This window comes from Scyliorhinus torazame, chromosome 9 (assembly GCF_047496885.1).
Source record: "Scyliorhinus torazame isolate Kashiwa2021f chromosome 9, sScyTor2.1, whole genome shotgun sequence".
Taxonomy (NCBI): Eukaryota; Metazoa; Chordata; class Chondrichthyes; order Carcharhiniformes; family Scyliorhinidae; genus Scyliorhinus; species Scyliorhinus torazame.
In genome coordinates, this window is record NC_092715.1 from 109645506 (window position 1) to 109666044 (window position 20539).

At 40.6% G+C, this 20539-nt stretch overlaps 1 protein-coding gene across 1 annotated transcript in view; it reads left to right on the top strand.

Moving 5' to 3' along the window:
* Nucleotides 1-13528, top strand: part of LOC140429425 (inositol hexakisphosphate and diphosphoinositol-pentakisphosphate kinase 2-like) — a 295210-nt gene extending 281682 nt beyond the window's left edge. The window contains 3 exon segments of the mRNA XM_072516386.1: nt 5230-5370; nt 10651-10761; nt 11759-13528. Coding sequence (XP_072372487.1) covers nt 5230-5370; nt 10651-10761; nt 11759-11874 — 368 coding nt within the window. The 3' untranslated portion in view covers nt 11875-13528.
* Nucleotides 13529-20539: the final 7011 nt, after the last annotated feature.

The following is a 20539-nucleotide window of genomic DNA, read 5'->3' on the forward strand; positions in this document are numbered from 1 at the left end:
TGTACAGACTGTTTAGTTGATTGTTGTGAAGTATGTTTCCCGGTGTGTTTACTTGCTGTAACCTGCTTTGATACAAGTTTGTAATAAAATACGTTTAAAGAACTACATTCACTGGCAATTGTTTAAAACATTCAAGTAATAAAAATGATTCAGCAATGTTGGGTTGAGCTGGGCACTGGCAGTAGTTTTTTTTTCCACTGTCTCACTTAATTCACTGTGCTCATTCTCTCTGGGATTGACAGTTTTGTTCTGCTTTTAGATGAGACATTATTTTTCTATTGCTATTGTACTTCAAAATACATCTCTTGATCTCTTGCAAAGCACTAGTAAATGGCACAGGCATATATTTCAGTGAACCATTTTTAATTGCCTCGGGCGACTGTCTGTGCGGAGTCTGCACATTTTCCCCGTGTCTGCGTGGGTTTCCTCCGGGTGCTCCGGTTTCCTCCCACAGTCCAAAGATGTGCAGGTTAGGTGGATTGCCATGCTAAATTCACCCTTGGTGTTCGTAAGGTGAGGTGGGGTTACTGGGTTATAGAGATGGGGTGGAGGCATGGTCTTAAAGTGGGGTGCTCTTTCCAAGGGCCGGTGCAGACTTGTTGCTCCGAATTGTCTCCTTCTACGCTGTAAATTCTATGATTCTATGTATTTGATTTTTTTTTTAAAAATAGGCCAAAATCTCAGAATGTAGCCATGGTGTGGAGATGCGCCGTTGGACTGGGGTGGGCACAGTAAGAAGTCTTACAAAATCAGGTTAAAGTCTAGCAGGTTTGTTTCGAATCACTAACTTTCGGAGCGCAGCTCCATCATCAGGTGAGTGTCTCACCTGATTGACTCAGCTGATGAAGGAGCTGCGCTCCAAAAGCTAATGGTTTGAAACAAACCTGTTGGACTTTAACCTGGTGTTGTAAGACTTCTTACTCTGAATGTAGCTGAGCAAAGGAAGGCAACAATTGTCTTGTTGATTACTTCTGGAAATCAGTATTTCTCATTTAGTCTATGCGAGACCTAGTGGTGGGAAGCTTTGAGAATCATGGCTCCAAAATTACATGTTCCTTTCAACAATATTGCACTTATCAAATGTCATGTCTTAAATTGGTTACATGCTGATTTTGTAGCTTTCAATCATTGGTGCCTCTACTGATTTTGCAGTGAACATTCGCAGATTGATTGATTTTTTGGAAGATAATTTGTACTGCATACAACCATTCCTCTTAAAGCAAATACTGTTCTGCAAACTTTCTATTTTACGAAGAGTGCTCATGAACTGACATACTGCATTTCATGATTGAAATAAAAATAGCACTGTTATTTGGAACGGAAACTAGAGATGCTGAAAAGCTAATAATATGAATACTTTTAATGGGGATTAAGAATTGCATTATACTTGCAAAGAAACACCTTGTTTAACTATTTATTCTTACTTGCAAATATACCAGACTGTAATTCTATATTGCTTGTTTTATGGAAATAAGAAGCCTCCATTCTGAATGGTGAAGGTGTTCCCACACTCCTGTTGGGTAGGGAGTTATGAGAATTTTGACCCTGCCAGGATAAGATCATAAGTCTTATGTGCAGAAGCCATGCTGACTCAGTCCTATTTTATCATGTACTTCCAAGCACTCCACAATCTCATCTTTAATAATGAACTCATAAATCTTACCAGTGACCAAAGTCAGGCTCACCGGCCTATAATTTCCCATCTCCAGCCTCCCTCCCTCCTTAAACAGGGGTGTGGATGTTACATTAACCATTTTCCAGTCCTCTGGGACCTTCCCTGCCTCCAGTGATTCCTGAAAGATCATCACCTCCGCAATCTCCTCCGCTATCTCCTTTAGAACCCTGAGGTGTAGTCCATCCGGTCCAGGTTATTTATTCACCATCAGACCTTTCCATTTCACCAGAACCTTCTCCTTAGTGATGGCCACTACACTCACCTCTGCCCCCTGATTCTCTGAGAATTCTGGTATTTTACTGGTGTCTTCCACCGTGAAGACTGATGCAAAGTAACTGTTCAGTTCCTCTGCTATTTCTTTGTTTCTATTACTTCTCCAGCCTCTTTTTCCAGTGGTCCAATGTCTATTCTTGCCTCTCTTTTACCTTTTATATATTGAAAAAAACTCTTCCTATCCTGGTGGCACAGTGGTTAGCAATGCTGCCTGAGTGCCAAGGTCCCAGGTTCAATTCCGGTCTCCGCTAACTGTCTGTGTGGAGTTTGCATTTTCTCCCCGTGTCTGCGTGGGTTTCCTCCGGGACCTCCGGTTTCCTCCCATAGTCCAAAGATGTGCAAGTTAGGTGGATTGGCCATGCTAAATTGCCCCTTAGTTTTCAAAAGGTTAGGTGGGTTTACGGGGATAGGGTGGAGGCATGGGCTTAAGTAGGGTACTTTTTCCAAGGGCCGGTGTGGACCCGATTGGCCGAATGGCCTCCTCCTGCACTGTAAATTCTAAGATTAGGTTATTTCATCTTCTCCCCGCTTATTGCTTTTTTTGTTGTCCTCTGCTCGCTTTTAAAGGCTTCTCAATCCTCTGCCTTCCCACTAATCTTCGCCGCATTGTATGCTTTTCTTTTGCTTTTATGCAGTCCTTGACTTTCCTCGTCAACCATGGATATCGGTATGGTTCTCCCCTTAGCATGCCTCTCCCTCCTTGGGATGAATTTATGTTGTGCTTCCCGAATAACCCCCATCTGATTAAACTTCTCCCTCAAACTTCAGGGTAAATTCTATCATATTGTGGTCACTGCCCCTTAAGTTCCTTCACCTTAAGTTCCCTAATCAAGTCTGCCTCATTACACATCACAAATCCAGAATTGCCTGTTCCCGAGTGTGCTGTCACAAGCTTCTGCAAAAAAACATATCTTAGATATTCCACAAATTCCTTTTCTTGGAATCCACTACCAACCTGATTTTCCCAGTCAATCTGCATATTGAAGTCCCCCATAATTATTGTAATATTGCCTTTCTTATATGCCTTTTCTATCTCCTGATATATTTTCAGCCCCACATCCTGACTATTGCTACATAACTCCCATTCGGGTCTTTTTACCATTGCAATTCCTCAACTCTACCCACAAAGATTCTATGCGTTCTGATCCTATAATTCTTCTTGCTATCGATTTAGTTTAATTCCTTACTAACAATGCAACCCCGCCCTCTTTGCCCATCTGCCTGTCCTTTTGACAGGACACATATCCTTGGATAGTTAGATCCCAGCCCTGATCTTCTTGCAGCCACATATTTATGATGCCTACAACATCGTATCCACCAATTTCAATGTGCGCGACAAGCTCGTTACCTTATCCCGTCTGCTGCGTTTAACACCCTCAGTCCTGTATTGATCACCTCCCTTCTCATGTTTGTCACTTATTTTTCACTGCCTAAAGTTGGATTCCTGCCACCTTCTTTGCTCTGTTCTATTACGTGTTCTGGAAACTTTACTAACTTATACTGAGCCCTCAGCTCCTTTAACTAGTTTTGAAGTCCTCGTTATAAACCTGCAGTTTTCCCTTCTCCTTTAACTTTGATTTTCTAATTTCTCCATAGAACGGAACGTCTTTCTCTCCTTCTCTCCCCCCCCCCCCCCCCCCCCCACCCCCCCCCCACCCCCACACACACACACACACACACACACACACACGCGCACCCACACATACACACACACTATTTAGTTTAAAGCCCTATCGATAACCCTAGTTATGTGATTCACCAGGACTCTGGTCCCAGCATGATTCAGATGAAGACTGTCCCATCGGAACAGGTCCGGTCTTCTCCAGTACTGGTGCCAATGTCCCATGAATTTGAAACCATTTCTCCCAGGCCAATCATTGAGCCACACATTTACCTCCTTAATCTTATTGACTGGATACCAAATAGCTTGTGGCTTAGGTAGTAATCCAAAGATTATTACCTTTTTGGTTCTGCTTTTTAATTTGGCTGTTCATGCTGATAAAACATGTGTCAAGTCAGGAATTCTGTATGACTTAGAGGGGAACCTGGAAGCGATGGTATTTCCATGCGAATCCATCCTGATCTTACTAAATAGTGGAGGTTGAGGGTTTGAAGGTGCTGGAAGAAGCCATTGTGAGTTGCTGCTGTGCATCCTTTAGGCAGCGAACACTGAAACTGCAATATACTGTTTGTGAAGAGAGTGGTCATTTTGTTCAGTTGGCTGGGCGGCTAGTTTGTGACAACAGCATGGTTTACAATCTCGCACTGGTTGAGGTTATTCTCAACCATCCCTCCCTGAGGTGTGGTGACCCTCGGACTAAATCACCACCAGTAAGCTCTCCCCCTCAAAGGGAGAGCTGCCTATAATCCTCTGGGACTGTTGCGACATTTTGTTTGTTTTTCCACTTAAATGATTTGTTCATCAGGCTCTTTGGTTAGTTCCAAAGGTATGTGATGGGTCCCTTCTTTCGAGCTATAAGGAGGATCATTTGTTTCCCAAGTTGACATTCCACTCTCTACGTGCATATATTTCTCGATGCACAATTCTTACCAATGTCAAAAAGCTAATTTTCCATTCTGAAAGATGCATTGCTTTGTATTTTCTGTGTGCAGTATAAACAGTGGAATAATGAGCAGAATGGCCTGTTTTGTGCTGTAGCTTTTGTGATTTCAATATATCAGATGAGTAAGCATTTGTTTTGTAGCACTTTCCACTGATTTAAAATGTTGTTGAATATAATCATACACTATCTTTTAACTAATTATGAAAATTTAAAATTACATTGTTCATTTTCAATTTTGCAAAAACCTGCAAAGATAATTCCGGGAAAGAAACAGATTTCCCACTTGGTTTTAGTTTACCTTGGAAATTGAGAATGAGAATTGTAGGTAACTGACTTCATGCTCTATTTTTCTATCAGATGGAAAAGCATGTGCAAATTTAAATATTCTACACTGATTAAATAATTAAAAGATCTATTGACTGAAATGCAGCTGTAGAAAATAGTGTTAACGTGAAGGATAACTGTGGAGCCATTATCATGCCCCTTGTTTCAAATAATAACAGCAAGAGAAATCAAATGGATCAGAACAAAAAGCCAAATAGTTTTGCATGGTCTTGGTACTTGATGGGAGACCTGGGTCCTGTGTAATCTATTTTTCGATGATGTACCCTATTATGCCTAAAGTCTTTTGTGTGCACCTTTGCATGCGCGTACATTATATACAAATTTAAAAATGAATTACACTTCCATTGTTACGTCTGAAGTGTTTCTTTACAGGATTTGAGCTTTATTCGATGGTGCCTTCTATTTGCCCTCTTGAAACCCTTCATAATTCACTTTCTCTGAAGCAAGTGGATGAATTTCTTACGTCAATTCCTGAAAACAGTGCCCTTTATGAGGCTCTTCCGTCATCCTCAGGTGAGACTACTAATTAATACTTTAGTATGTTAATTTGCACTACAATCAGAGCAATGGAAACGTGATTAACCCGAAGTATCCAGCAATGGTGGGCAGGTCTGTTACCACCGTGAGCACGATGAGCAAACTTGTGCAGGCTGCTTGTGGTGTCTCCTGTAAGTTTCCTTTGTTCAAAGGCATTCAGTGCCTGATGGGAACCAGCATCGGAAAAAGGGGAACAGCTGAGAACCACCTCCCTGCCCTTGTTGCTGACCCCACCTCCCTCTCCCATGGTGCCACCCCCCGCCTCCCCCACGAGTTACCTCTGACCTTGGTTACTCCTTGATCCTGGACCTCCGGTGGCTGTAATTCCCTGGTGATGTTTGTGAGAAAATGAACTGCCAGCCTCCGATTAGCCAGCAGCTCTTGGACGGCAGGATTTGCAACCAAGGGTGCTTGATTCCAGGGAAGGGCCACCAGTGCCACTTAAGAGCCACTTAATACTAGCAAGCCTTCTCAGAAGAGGCAATGCAGGTCTCTTGCTGGTTCTCCAACTGGCAACTGAGATACCCGACGCATCCATAAAATTCCCCCATTGCATCCAGTTCTGGTTTTAAAACTTTAGGGAAGATGTGAAGGCATTAGAGAGAATGCAGAAAAGATTCATGTGAATGGTCCTAGGAATTAGGATCTTCTTGTTCCATAAATTGGAGAAGTTGGGCTTTTTTCTTTGGAAAAGAGAAGGCTGAAAGGAGATTTGATGGATGTGTTCAACATCATGATGGACCTTCAACACAATCGATGGGCAAAACTATTGCCATTGGTAGAAGAATCAAAAATAGGAGGACACAAATTTAAGGTAAATAGCAAAAGAAGCAATGGCCACATGAAAACCTTTTTCATGCATCTAGTAGTTAGGATCTAGAATGTTCTGCCTTAACAGCACTTGGAGGTAAGTTTAATTAAGGCATTCAAGAAGGAATTCAATTGTTACCTGAAAAGAAAGAAAGAGGGTGGGTGGTGGCATTAGATAGATTGCTCCTTTGGAGAGCCAGTGCAAAAATGATGGGCCAAATGGCCTATTTTGGTGGTATAACAATTGTGTGATTGTGATGTATCTATCTAGCTGTCTGTATCAGGATGCAATCACCTACTTTTGCAGTACTTTATTTCACCCTGGCATAATATAGAAAATTGAGCACAATTACCAAACCCCCAAAGGGTAGCATTCAACCTCCTAGATTCTTGGGAAAAGAGTTTCTTCGAAATGAAGTTAGCTTACAATCAGATTGATGGGGTAGAATATATTCATTAGATAATAACCTGTGGTGAATTTAGACAACAACAATAGAAGGAGAGAACCTGCTGCATAAATGCTTTAAATCAGAATGATGTGGAGATGCCAGCGTTGGACTGGGGTGAGCACAGTAAGAAGTCTTACAACACCAGGTTAAAGTCCAACAGGTTTGTTTCACTGCTCCTTCCTCAGGTGAATGAAGAGGTGGGTTCCAGGAACCTTTATATAGACAGCTCGTGATTCAAAACAAACCTGTTGGAATTTTACCTGGTGTTGTAAGACTTCTTATTGCACTTAAATCAGAATGGTTGGTGTTCTGCCAAGATACAGGAATACTTTGACTATTATGTCTTTTTGTAAACCTGCATCCCAGTAATTTAGAAATGTATTGTTATAGAAAAGTTGATTTATAAGAAATGTCGAAAGTTGACCCCCATAAATTTCTGAACAATAACAGACAACCACGATTTGTAAGCCAGTCAACAAATAACTTTGAATTAGCGTTCCCAATTTACCAGGTGATCAGAGCGTTAGAACAGCCATCAGGTTTCTGTTATCTCTTAGATTCATTTGTGCCTAAGCCACTTGCTGATACCATGACCTGCCAAACACCTGCCCACTTCATTTTTGATGACATAATAATTTGAAATACGTTTATCCTCTGTCAAAGATGATTTAGAGAGTCTCAATAACAGTGACCATGAAACTACCGGATTGTTGTCCATACTCATCTGGTTGATGAATGTCCTTTTAGGGAAGGAAATCTTTCATCCTTCCCCAGTCTGACCTACATATAGCTTCAACTCAGTGACTTTGAACCACTCTCTGAAATAGTCTATCAAGCCACTCAGTTGTATCAAACCAATGCAGAAACATCAGAATGAATAAAACTGAACATTTTTGGTGTGTGCATTGATCTACACATCAGAAATGACAAAGGCACACCATGTCCAATTGAACTCGCAAAATCCTCGTCAGTAACACCTGGGGACTTGTCCCACAAACTAGTCAAGCAACAACCTGACACGGTCATACTCAGTGAATCACACCTTACAACCATTGTCCAATCTTCTCCATCACAACGACTGGGTGTGTCCTGGCCCACCAGAAGGACATATAATTGCGAGGGAGTGGCACTGGTAATTCAAAACATTGGATGCCGACCTATGAAGTTTCATGCTATCAGGTAAAACCTGGATAAGGAAACTTCCAACTGATTGCCACCTGCCTTAGTAAATTAATTTGTATGTTCTTGCATGTTCAACACCATAAAGGGTAGCAAAGGCACAAAATATACTCACGGTAGGGAACTTCAGTCCTCGTCGCCAAGAGGCTCAGAAATACCACAACTGACTGAATTTGCCACGGCTTGAAGGACATATCTGAGCCTGCTACAAGTAGTGAGAGAATCAACAAGAGGAGAAAAACTTACTTGACTTTGTTCTCACAATCTATCTATCACAGTTGAATCTGTCCATAATGGATTCGGTAGGAGTGACTATTGCACAGCCCTTGTGGAGACGAAATCCTGTCTTCACACTGAGGATACCCTTCATTGTGTTATGTGGCACGAGCTGTGTGCTAAATAGAATAGATATAGAACAGATCTTGCAGCTCAAAACTGGGTGGCCATAAGTGTTATGGACCATCAGCAGCAGCAGAATTGTACCAACCACAATACTATATATAATGTCATCAAACGGCATAATCCCCATTATCACCAAACCAGGGGATCAACCCTGGTTCAATAAGGAGTTTGGGAAAGCATGCCAAAGGCAGCATGAGGCATAGAAATGTGATCTCAATCTGCTGAAACGGCAATGCAAGACTGCATATGCTAATCAACAAAAGCAACTTGCAATAGTCAGAGCAAAATGAGTCCATAATCACCAAATATGTTTAAAGCACCAAAGCCCTGCCAGACCCAATCATAAAGGGTGATGAGCATTTAAATAATGAGCAGGAGGAGGAGGCAGCTCTACAATTATCCCCATCTGTATGGCTAGAGCCCTGCACATAACATTTGCAATTGATGCCAGACAGAAATGTCAAGTAGATGATCCAATTTGGCCTCCACCTGAAGTCCCCAACATTGCAGATGTAGTTTTCAGCCTATTTTATTCTCTTGAAGTAACAACTTGAGTTATTGGATACAACAACAGTTATGAGTGCTGAGAATATTCCGGTTGTAGTATTGAAGACTTTTGCTCCAGAAATAATCACACTCCGAACCACTATGTTCCGGTTCTCAGACATCTACCTGACAACGTTGAACATTGCCCAAGTATGTGCTGTCCACAAAAAATACTCAGTAACAACCTGCTCACCGATGCTTGGTTTGGATTCCACCAGGTCCACTCCGCTTCTGATCTCATTTCCAGTCTTGGTGCAAACAGAGTTAAATTCCAGAGGTGAAGTGAGTGTGACTGCTCTTGTCATCAAGGTAGCATTTGACTAAATGTGGAATCATGGAAGATTAGCAAATTAAGTCAGTGAGAATTGGGAAAAACACTTTATGGAGTAATAGCGAGCACAGATGAAAATGATTGTGGTTGTTGGTTGTTAGAGCTGGTTTAGCACAGGGCTAAATAGCTGGCTTTTAAAGCAGGCCAGCAGGGCGGGTTCAATTTCCGTAACAGGCGCCGGAATGTGGCGACTAGGGGCTTTTCACAGTAACTTGATTTGAAGCCTACTTGTGACAATAAGCGATTTTCATTTCATTCAATCATCTGTCTCAGGATGTCGTTGTAGGAGTTTCTCTGGGTTGTTTCTTGGGTCCAACACCTTCAGTTACTTTACCAATGATCTTCCCTCTGGCATAAGGTCAAAAGTGGGATGTTTGTTTTGATGGCCTAGTGTTCAGTACCTGGTCAATTTGCAAGTCCTTGGATACTGGAGCTGTCCATGCCTGCATGCAACAAGATCCGGACAACATTTAGGCATGGGCTGGTACGTGGAAAGTAATATTTGCACCATACCAGTGCCAGGCAATGACCATCTCCAACTGGAGAGAATCCAAAGCCTTCCCTTGGTATTCAGTGACATTACCATTGCTGAGTCTCCCACCATCAACATCCTGGAGATTTCCATTGACCAGAAACTGAACTGGACTAGCAATATAAATACTGTGGCTCCAGGAGCAGATCAGCAGCTGGGAATTCCACAGGGAATAACTCGCCTAACTCCCAAAGTCTGTCCACCATCTACAAGGCGCAGGTCAAGAGTGTGAAGGAATACTCAACTTGTCTGTATGAGTGCAGCTTCAACTACACTCACTAAGCTCAACACCATCTAGGTCAGGATCAGCAACCCCTTCACCACCTAAACATTCACTCTCCCCACCAATGGCATACAGTGATAGCTGTGTATGCTATCTACAAGATGCACTGCAGCAACTTGAAATGAAATGAAAATGAAATGAAAATCGCTTATTGTCACGAGTAGGCTTCAATGAAGTTACTGTGAAAAGCCCCTAGTCGCCACATTCCGGCGCCTGTTCGGGGAGGCTGGTACGGGAATTGAACCGTGCTGCTGTCCTGCCTGGGTCTGCTTTAAAAGCCAGCGATTTAGCCCAGTGTGCTAAACCAGCCCTTTGATAAAACTCATTTGACAACACCTCTGCCGCCTAGAAGGATGAGCAACAGGCACATGGGAACACCACTGTTTCCAAATTCCAATCCCAAGTCGCACACCATCCTAACTTGAAGCTAATGGCTTCTTTCCTTCCATCCGTCTGGCTCAACAACTGGAACTACCTTCCAAAACAGCACTGCGTGCACCTATACCAGTTGTACTGCAGTGGCCATAAAGGCAGCTTCGCAACGGCAATTTCGGAAGGGGAAACAAGTGCTGAGCATGACAGCAGCACTCATATCTCAGAACAAAACAAAGTATATGCTTAAAACTTTGGTGAAATATTGTGCAAACTAAAATATTGTAGAAGCTTTGAGGGTCGGACGGTCAAGTGCAAAGTTGATGGTAATATTATTTTATTTTCATGCTAGCTTCTGGGAGTTTTTTTTCTCTGGGTAGACGAATTTTAAATACATACACACCCAGAAAGATACTTCCAACACCTCAGTCATCAGATCAAGACAATAACAGATCTGCATTCTGTAAGTAAACTATAATATTGCATATGCAAAATTGCTTTGTTGGAGCTATTATATTTCTTTAAATATTGTGATTTTAAAAAATCCTTTCACTGGTGAATAGACCAAATTGGTCTTGTTGTTATGTTACTTAGATTAGCATGTTATATTGTGGAGTTTCAATTGTTGAAAGTATTTCCTTTAGTGGGCAGTTAATTATATGGTGACTGAGCAGGTAGAACATTTTAGGAAGAAACATTTGAAAATCTCACTTAAGATAAAAATATTTTTCTAAAATCCCTTTTTTCCCGCAACCATCATTACAGATGCCATCAGTTCCATTTGTATTATGCGCAAGACTTGCAGGAGAGTAGTCTTAATGAGTTGGCCTTGGACTCTGCTGACAATTGTGTTAATACCTGCAAAACCGACCCCCTAATAAAGTTGAGCTCAATTCTTGAGATCAAAAGTTTTGTTCTGATTTCCTGATTAGGAGTTAAATGATGTAGTAGTGCAGCTGTTAAGCTAAATTGTTTTAGTGTCTCACAAATGTTCTTACATCAACTTATTCCTTATGTTTTTAGCTATATTAGATTCCTCATTTTGATATGTGCGAGCTCCTTTTATATCTTTTGTTGAATTTGATTTATCTCCTTATTTTTGGCTTTCCTTATATAGAGTTAACTGATTGGAAAATAAAGTACTCTTTGGGATACAAATACAAATGAGATATTTCATTGGCCTGCTATAAATTTTAATGCCCAATGAGCAAACACATTTGATTAATATATAGTGGATGCTGTGTTTTTAGGTCCCCAAATTCACTTAACCTTTTTAGCAAAATTCACTTGTTCAGTGTGCTATCTTGCAAACAGATTTAGTTATTTAAATTGATATAAATTTGCTATGTGTCCATAAGTGCATGCCATTTATTCTTGCAATAAAAAATAATATTGCCTTTTAGGTGAATTAACTTAAAGGTGAATTCGCTTAAAGGTGAATTTCCTCTTTTGCCATGCAGCCAGTTGTGGATCTTCCAGTAATGTGTCTATCGCAGGGGCATCTTCATCAATGGAAAATATACCCTTCATCGAGCTAAGTGACAGCTCCATTAAAGCTAAAGATGACCAAAGCTGATGAATGGAAAACTGTCTTGAAGTAAGCTGGTCCAGACCAATTTGTACTACATTAAAACAAATGAAAATATGAGCCTTAATGTGTGCAAATACTTAAGTAAAAAGACAAAAATGCTATCTCTTAATCACTTGTTTGTGCCAAGACAAATCACATGATGAGTTAATGTTAAAAAGTTGATGGTAGGTATTCCATCATTCTTTGAACCATTGGATTTTAGTGCACAGTGACTGAGGTTAATGTAGTGCTAGATTTTTTAATTTTATCCACCCGTGTAGCATTTTCTAAGAACTAAAACTACAATAGACCATTTCCTGTGCAGTGAAATTGCATTCAGAAAAAACTGCAATCCCTTTATATACTCATCTTTATTAAGTTATAATGTGAATATGTTTAATGGAACATGTGACATTGTGTTTTATCAATGAAGTTGCACATTTTTACTCACTCACTTTTTAACACCGAGTATGTGTCAAAAACTATTTGTCATCCATTCTTTGCACCCTTAATGAGTTGTTTTATTCCTTGTAACATTTCCACTTGTTAAAATGCAAGTTGTCATGAAAATCTAATTATTGTTTTTGGTTCCATTTATTTATATTCCAGTTTTTCTTTCCATTCAGAACGCCTAATTGTTACATCAATACTACAGGTTAACATAACTGATCTTGTGTGCTACAATACATCATGTATGTTTTCAAATTTGGCTTTTCTGAATAAGTGGATAGATGTGGGACTGATTTAAAAAATTGAATATGAGTGAGCGAGCTATTTACATTTCATGCTATACAATAAAAAATTATATTTGTTGACACAATGCCTAGATATATTAAGTAAAATTCATAGACACCACTCTCTTTAAAGAAATTGTTTGCAAAGTGTTTTTGATTACACTAGTCACAACCAATGTTTTAGGTGCATGTGCATGTCCAGACTCCAATTCACATTGTTACTGTGATTTCAACCTGAAATTGACTGACAAGATTTTTTTATGTTTTGGATGTAGGTTCACATAGGAAAAATGTGCAATTTTGAGCAATGGTACTTGATAAACACTTTTTTGTAAAGGGCATTTAAGCTGACACAAGTATTTTTATTCTGAAGAATACAAGTTATCAATAAATATAACGTTGTTTTTGTCTCCTATTTAAAACATTGCTTAACATGCAAATATAGTGCTTCACAGTTTTACGAAAGTTTACTGGATTTGTCATGTCACAGATTTAGCTGCAAATAAAATTTGAATCTAGTCTATATATGTTTTTATATGAAATGGATTACAGATATGTTTTGTAAAGGGGATTATGTATCTGTATATATTGCGCAGTATTTTTTTTATTGTTTACATACGTGATTTGACTTTGTGTCCTGTTGTGAATTATTCTCCAGTTAACATGGAATGGCATGTCTTATGAGAGATCTGTTGCTTTTAAGGTTAACAACATTTCAGTGGAGCATTGTACAATGCCATTTGATTTATAACTATTTAAAATGAGTATATGAGCTGTTACCCAAGTACATATTTTTCCAACTAAGTTTAACCACAATTTCAAAATGTAATAATTTGACATGTTTTGAACAACAAATTTTTTGTTCTTGTAAATTGGTTGCTGCATTATATGTACCAAGTTTGCCAAATAAATGAGTATATACTGAACTTTGTCTTTAAAATATAACTGTGTTTACATCCAGCATTGTTTTACTGTAACTATTTATACAGAACATTGTTACTGTTAAAAGGAACATTTGCAAGATTTCCTCGAGAGTTTGCCTCAACCTTTCTACTTCATTAGTTGAAGGAAGTTCTGCTACAGTGGAAATAAGCTATATCATTTTCAACCAAGGTGAAATATTTTGTAAATAGCCACCACAGTGACATTTTAATACAAATAGATGGTTTTCTCTTTTATTCAACTATGAGATGTACAGTTTGAGATGTACAGTTTAATCTAAATAATTTAAAAAATAAATAATAATAATTTAGAGTATCCCATTTTTTTCCAATTCAGGGGCAATTTAGTGTGGCCAAATCACCTACCCTGCACATCTTTGGGTTGTGGGGGTGAGACCACACAGACACAGGGCGAATGTGCAAACTCCACATGGGCAGTGACCCAGGCCGGGATCGAACCCGGGTCCTCAGCGCCGTGAGACAGCAGTGCTAACCCCTGAATCTATAATCCCAATATAATAAATTTATGATACATTTTAAATTGTGTTTTTATTATAAATTTAGAGTACCCAATTATTTTTTATTCCAATTAAGGGACAATTTAGTGTGGCCAATCCACTTAACCTGCACATCTTTGGGTTGTGGGGGTGAAACCCACGCAGACACTGGGAGAATGTGCAAACTCCACACAGACAGTGACCCGGGGCTGGAATCGAACCTGGGTCCTCAGCGCTGTAGGCAGCAGTGCTAACCACTGCACCACCGTGCTGCCCATGGTGTATAAAATTGTTCCCCTTTCAATATATGTTCCTCAAATAGTGATCACTATTGAGTTATCCTATTGAGAATTATTTTATATATGACAATATTACAACTGATAGAGGATGTGGACTAAAACCACCCTACCAACTCCACAATAGTGCATTTTTAAAAGGCAGTAACCGAAGTGATTAAGACAAAAATCTTAAGTAGGATCTGCTTCAAACCACCATTCCAAAATGGTGCAAAATTATTGTCTACATGACTACAAGAGATGGCACTAGTGTACTGGTTATTATAGATAAAACCTTTTAAAAAAAAAAAAAAAAAAGTCACGCATTATTTGGTCACTCCATCAAATGTAACAATGTATATGATGTACAAGAGGCAGTGCTTGGCTGGAGCACGGAAGAGGTTCCCCCAGCATTCCGGAGGTTGTGAAAAATGCCACATAAATACAACTTTTTTTTCAAAGATGAATATACGATATTACTAATTGGGAGAAAAATGGTAGAGCTGTCAAATTAGCTAGGAAAAAATATGAAAGAGATCTGTGAATGATGGAGTCCACTGGAACCATGCCCAGCCATCATGCAGCACCAGTCACCACATAAAATGGGATGCTCCACCCTTGTCAAATCAGGGAAGTGAAATTATGAGGGCATCAAACATGCACTACTCAGATTCCATGCTGGGCTGTGTTTTAGTTTGCTCACTGAGGCACAAGGAAATATTTGGGAACCAGCGACTGTACAGAGAAAGGCCACAAGGCTGATATCTAAAGCGATTAAAAATCATTCAGGTAAGTATTCGGAGAAACAACTTCACCCAGAAATTCCTTGCTGAACAAATTGGAGGATGCCAAAATGCATTTGTTGTGAACTGTGATGCAAATGTTGTGTTCAAGTGTTTTTCTTATCATCCTGTCTTTGCTGCAATTTTAATTTTCATCGCTTTTTATAAACTTGTTAATCTAAGTTTTTGTTGAATAGGTGGAGCTGCGTGGGATGCTACTGATCTATTTGAATGTTGACATTGTATTTTTGCAAAATGGAATTTCAATGATATTCAATCAGAGTTGAGATACAAGACAGAAACCTTACTTTATGAGAAATATATAAACATTTCCCTCGTGAAAAGGAAGAGATGTAGAAAAATTTGGAGCAAAATGCAAAATAAAAGGGTCAATGAAGGAGGGCTTTGCTTTTTTGGTTCAATCTAACTAGGGGGGACAATTTTTAGAATGTTTCTAGCTGTTTTCAGTATGGTTATACTGCATCAAGGAAGGAGGCACTTCTCGATCTGGCTGTGGATAATGGTACAAGTAGGTGATGTAAGAAGAGGACAACCGGGTGCGACTTGCATACAACATAGAAGCAGGAGGAGGCCATTCGACCCTTCGAGCCTGCTCCGCCATTCATTGTGATCATGGCTAATCATCAAGTTCAATACCCCTTCCACCTTTTTTGAATAGCGGGGTTATAGTCGCTAGCCTCTAATCTGTAGGAACCATTCCAGAGACCAGAGAATTTTGGAAAAATGCCACCAATGGATCTATATTTCAAGGGCCACTTCCTGAAATACTCTGGGGTGAAAGTTATCAGGTCCTCGAGATTTGTTCCTCTTCAATCCCATTAATTTCCCCCAAATCATTTCTTTACTAATATTAATTTCCTTCAGCTCCTCACTAAAACTTGTGTTTCTCAGAACTTCGGTACATTATTCATGTCTTCCTTTGTGAAGACAGAAGCAAAGTATGAATTTAGTTCCTCAGATATTTCTTTGTTCCCTGTTATGAATTCCCCCGTTTCTAACTAAGGGGCCTACATTAGTTTTTATCAATCTTTTTCTATTTACATACCTGACTTTTGCAGTCAGTTTTTATGTTCCCCGCTAGTTTACTTTCAAATTGTATCATCCCCTTCTTAATCAATCTCTTGGTCTGCCTTCGCTGAATTTTAAACTGTTCCCAATCCTTGGGTCTATTGCTTTTACTAGCTAATTTGCTAACTAGCTAACTAGCTTCCTCTTTGAAGCTAATACTATCCCCGAATTTCCCTTGTAAGCAATGGTTTGGCCACTGTTCCCTTTCTACTCTTGCGCCAAATTGGAATAAACAACCTTTAGAGTTCACCTATTTGTTCCTTGAATGCCTGCCATTGCTTGTCTGCCGTCCTTTTCAGTAATGTTTCCCAGATTATAGCCAGATTTGGAGTGAGTAGCTGAGAGTGTGGCGAGAAAGGAAAAGAAGGTATCCTTTTTCTACCTTTTCCTGCCTCTGGTTCTTGCTTTGGTACAAGGGAAGAAACTGGTGAGTATCTGGTAAGTTATTCCCCCTATTCAACTTCAGAAACAATAAGCAACAGTATGGCAGGGCAGTTTAGCTGAGTGGCATGTGGGAAGTCCCAAACGTGCCATGTGTCCTGGACAAAAACATCTGCAGGAAATGTCACCAGCTGCAGGAACTTGAGCTCCGGGTTTCCGAACTCGAGCAATGGCTGGAGTTACTGTAGTCTGTCTGCAAGACGGACAACTATGGATATCACGTTTATGAAGGGGTCACACAGCAGGTTAGGAGCATGCAGGCAGATACTGAATGGGTGATCACCAAACAATTTAAGAACCAGGCAGCAGTGCAAGAGTCCTCGGAGATGATCTCGCTTACCCGCTTCCATTTAGGTACAGGTGAAGGTGATGGTTTTGTAAGTTGGGGAACAGACTGGTGTTTCTGTGGCTATAGACATAACTCCAGGATGGTTTGTTGCTTTGCTGGCACCAGGGTAAGGATGTCACACCGTAGCTGCGGGACATTCTTCTGGGAATGAATAGCCAGAGGACGTGGTCACCATTAGTACCAACTACATAGGCAGGAAGAGGGACGTGGTCCTGAATGCAGATTTTAGGGAGTTAACAAAAATTTTTACAGCAGGACCTCAAAAGCAGTCATTTCACCATTACTAGTGCCAGTGAGCATAGGAATAGGAGGGTTGAGCAACTGAACACGTGGCTGGAGAATTGGTGTAGTAGTGAGGACATCAGATTTGAGACGTTGGGTCCTGATTTGGTGTAGGTGAGACCTGTACAAGATGGATGGATTGCACCTTAGCAGGACAAAGACGAACAGCCTTGCAGGGAGATTCTCTTGTGCTGTTGCGGAAGGTTTAAACAATATTTGCAGAAGGTAGGAAACCTGAGTGGGAGTTCAGATTGGAGGGAAACAAAACTGGTATCAGGCAGTGGAAAAGTAATGAGTAAAACGAGAAGGCAGATGAAGCGAAGGCAAGCATCAAATCGGATCAGAATGCGGGATTATGTTAAAAGTACAAAAATCGGCACTATCTGAATACACACAGCATTCACAATAAGGTACTTGATTTGAAGGCACAAAGCGTTAAATGCATAATATTTAATTGCCATTACAGAGATGAGATTACAGGGTGACAGACTGGGAACTGAATATTCAGGGTTATTCATCATTTGGAAAGGATTGTCAAAAGGGAGAAGGACATGGGGTAGCGGTGTTAATAAGGGATGAGATCAGTACATTAGTGAAGAGAAGATCAAGATGTAGCATTAGTTTGAGTGAAACAAAGAACCAGTAAAGGACAGCAAACATTGGTGCGATTTATTTATAGACCACCAAACTGTAGTAACATTGGACATATTATAAATCAGGAAATTAATGTTGCATGAAATATAGGAGTAATATAGCAATAATGGGTGACTCCAATTTACATACAAACTGGGTAAACATAATTAACTAATGCTGTGAAAAATGAAAGACTGGAATGTGTTCGCAAAGCATTTCTGGAGCGATGTGTTGAAGAAGCAACTGGAGATTGGGCTATTTTAGATTTAGTATCACTTAGTGAATAATCTTGCTGTAAAGGAGTCGTCGGTTTGGAATAGTGACTGCAATATTATGGAATTTTAAATTGGGTTTGAAACTTTAAACTAGGTCCCTAAAACTGAACAAAGGAAACTATGAAAGTATGAGGGGCAAGTGGCTGTGGTGAATTAGGAAATACACTTAAATGATGGTAATTAGGCAGTGGCTAGTATTTAAAGAGATATTACATGGTCCACACCAAACATACATTTCTCTAAGACAGAAAAGCCCAACAGGAAAGGTGAATCAAATATGGCGAACATTTGAAGTTAAAAATTGAATTTGATACATACATAGATACATAGAAGATAGGAGCAGGAGGAGGCCCTTTGGCCCTTCGAGCCTGCTCCGCCATTCATCACGATCATGGCTGATCATCCAACTCAATAGCCTAATCCTGCTTGTTCCCATACCTTTGATCCCATTTTCCCCAAGTGCTATATCCAGCCACCTCTTGAATATATTCAAAGTTTTAGCATCAACTACTTCCTGTGGTAATGAATTCCACAGGCTCATCACTTTGTGTGAAGAAATGTCTCCTTATCTCTGTCCGAAATGGTTTACCCTGAATCCTCAGATTGTGACCCCCCTGGTTCTGGACACACCCCTCATTGATAACATCTTCTCTGCATCTACCCTGTCTAGTCCTGTTAGAATTTTAGAAGTGTGTATGAGATTCACCCCTCATTCTTCTGAACTCCAGTGAGAACAATCCCAACCTAGTTAATCTCTCCTCATGTGACAGTCCTGCCATCCCTGAAATCAGTCTGGTAAACCTTCGCTGCACTCCCTCGAGAGCAAGAACATCATCCCTCAGAGAAGGAGACCAAAACTGCACACACTACTCCTAGTGTGGCCTCATCAAGGCTCTGTGCAATTGCAGCAACACATCCCTGCTTCTATACTCGAAACCTCTTGCAATGAAGGCCAACATACCATTGGCCTTCTTTACCACCTGCTGCACCTGCATACTTACCTTCAGCGAATGGTGCACAAGGACACCCAGGTCCCGCTGCACACCTCCCCTCTCCCAATTTACAACCATTCAGGAAGTAATCTGCCTTCCTGTTTTTGCTTACAAAATGAATAACCTCATACTTATCCAAATTATACTGCATCTGCCATTGATTTGCCCACTCGCCTAACCTGTCCGGATCTTGCTGTAGGATCCCTACATCCTCATCACAATTCACCCTGGTCAAAGGAAGTGGCTTATAAGATTGTGAGAAAAAGTAGTAAATCTGAGAATGGAGCATTTTGGAATCCAACAAAGGGGCACCAAGTAACAGAAAACATAAAGGACTAAAAACATTATATATGTGGAAAGGGACTTACAGTGGCAGCCGTGGAGTGAGTGGTCGCACATAAGGGAGCTCCTGCCTGAGGTCGGATTCTTTGGCTCTTTTTGTCCGTTTTACGGGGCTCTTGTGTGTGGAAAAAGTAGGAATATCAAAGACTAAGTTATTCTCCTTCGGTGGGTAATGTCAAAGAATTACCAAATGAGGAGTGCAACAAATAAGGGGCACCATTCGGACCAGGCAGACTCTCATGATGCAGCAGGGATAAAGATGGCATTGGGGGACTTGTGGCGTTGTTGTCCATACAATGGTCAACAGAGCAGTTGGTGGAATTCCTGGCGGACTAGTTTAAGCAGCAAAGGAAGGTGGCTTCAGAGGATCTGGCCATGGTGGCAGAGCTGATTCGGGCTGCCCTGAAGTGGAGCAGAATGGAGGCACTGAATGCATCGACCCAGAAAGTAGAGGAGACAGTGGCTGACCATGAAGATCATATTGCTTTGTTGGAGGTAGTAATGTTGATGGCGAAGGATCATAAAAAGTTGAGGGAGAAGATCGAGGACCATTTGAGGAGACAGAACCTGGGGCTGCCTGAAGGGATTGGGGCAACGCAGGCCACAAAGTCTGTCCATTGAAACGTGGATATGGCTGATCAGGATGGGGCTTGGAGCCTGATGTGTTGGGTACTCTGGATCTGTGGAGACTGCAAGTAACACATACAGGCTACCAACACTTCTAATAGTACAACACTATTTTATTAAGCTAGAAACTGTTAAACATACTTTCACTGTGGGTTAACACGATGTAAGATTAAACTAAAGACCTATGCTTATCCTACCAGTCTATGCACTCAGCACATGGTGAAGATCTGTGCTGTAAGCTGCAAGCTCTGTCCTGAGAGGCTGCATCCCGAATGAGCGGGAAAACTGATGCCCTCTGTCTTTATAGTGAGTGTGCTCTAACAGGTGATTGGCTGCGGTGTTGTGTGTGTTGATTGGTCTTGCTGTGTATCCATTAGAGTATGTGTCTGCACCATGATATACTGGTGTATAT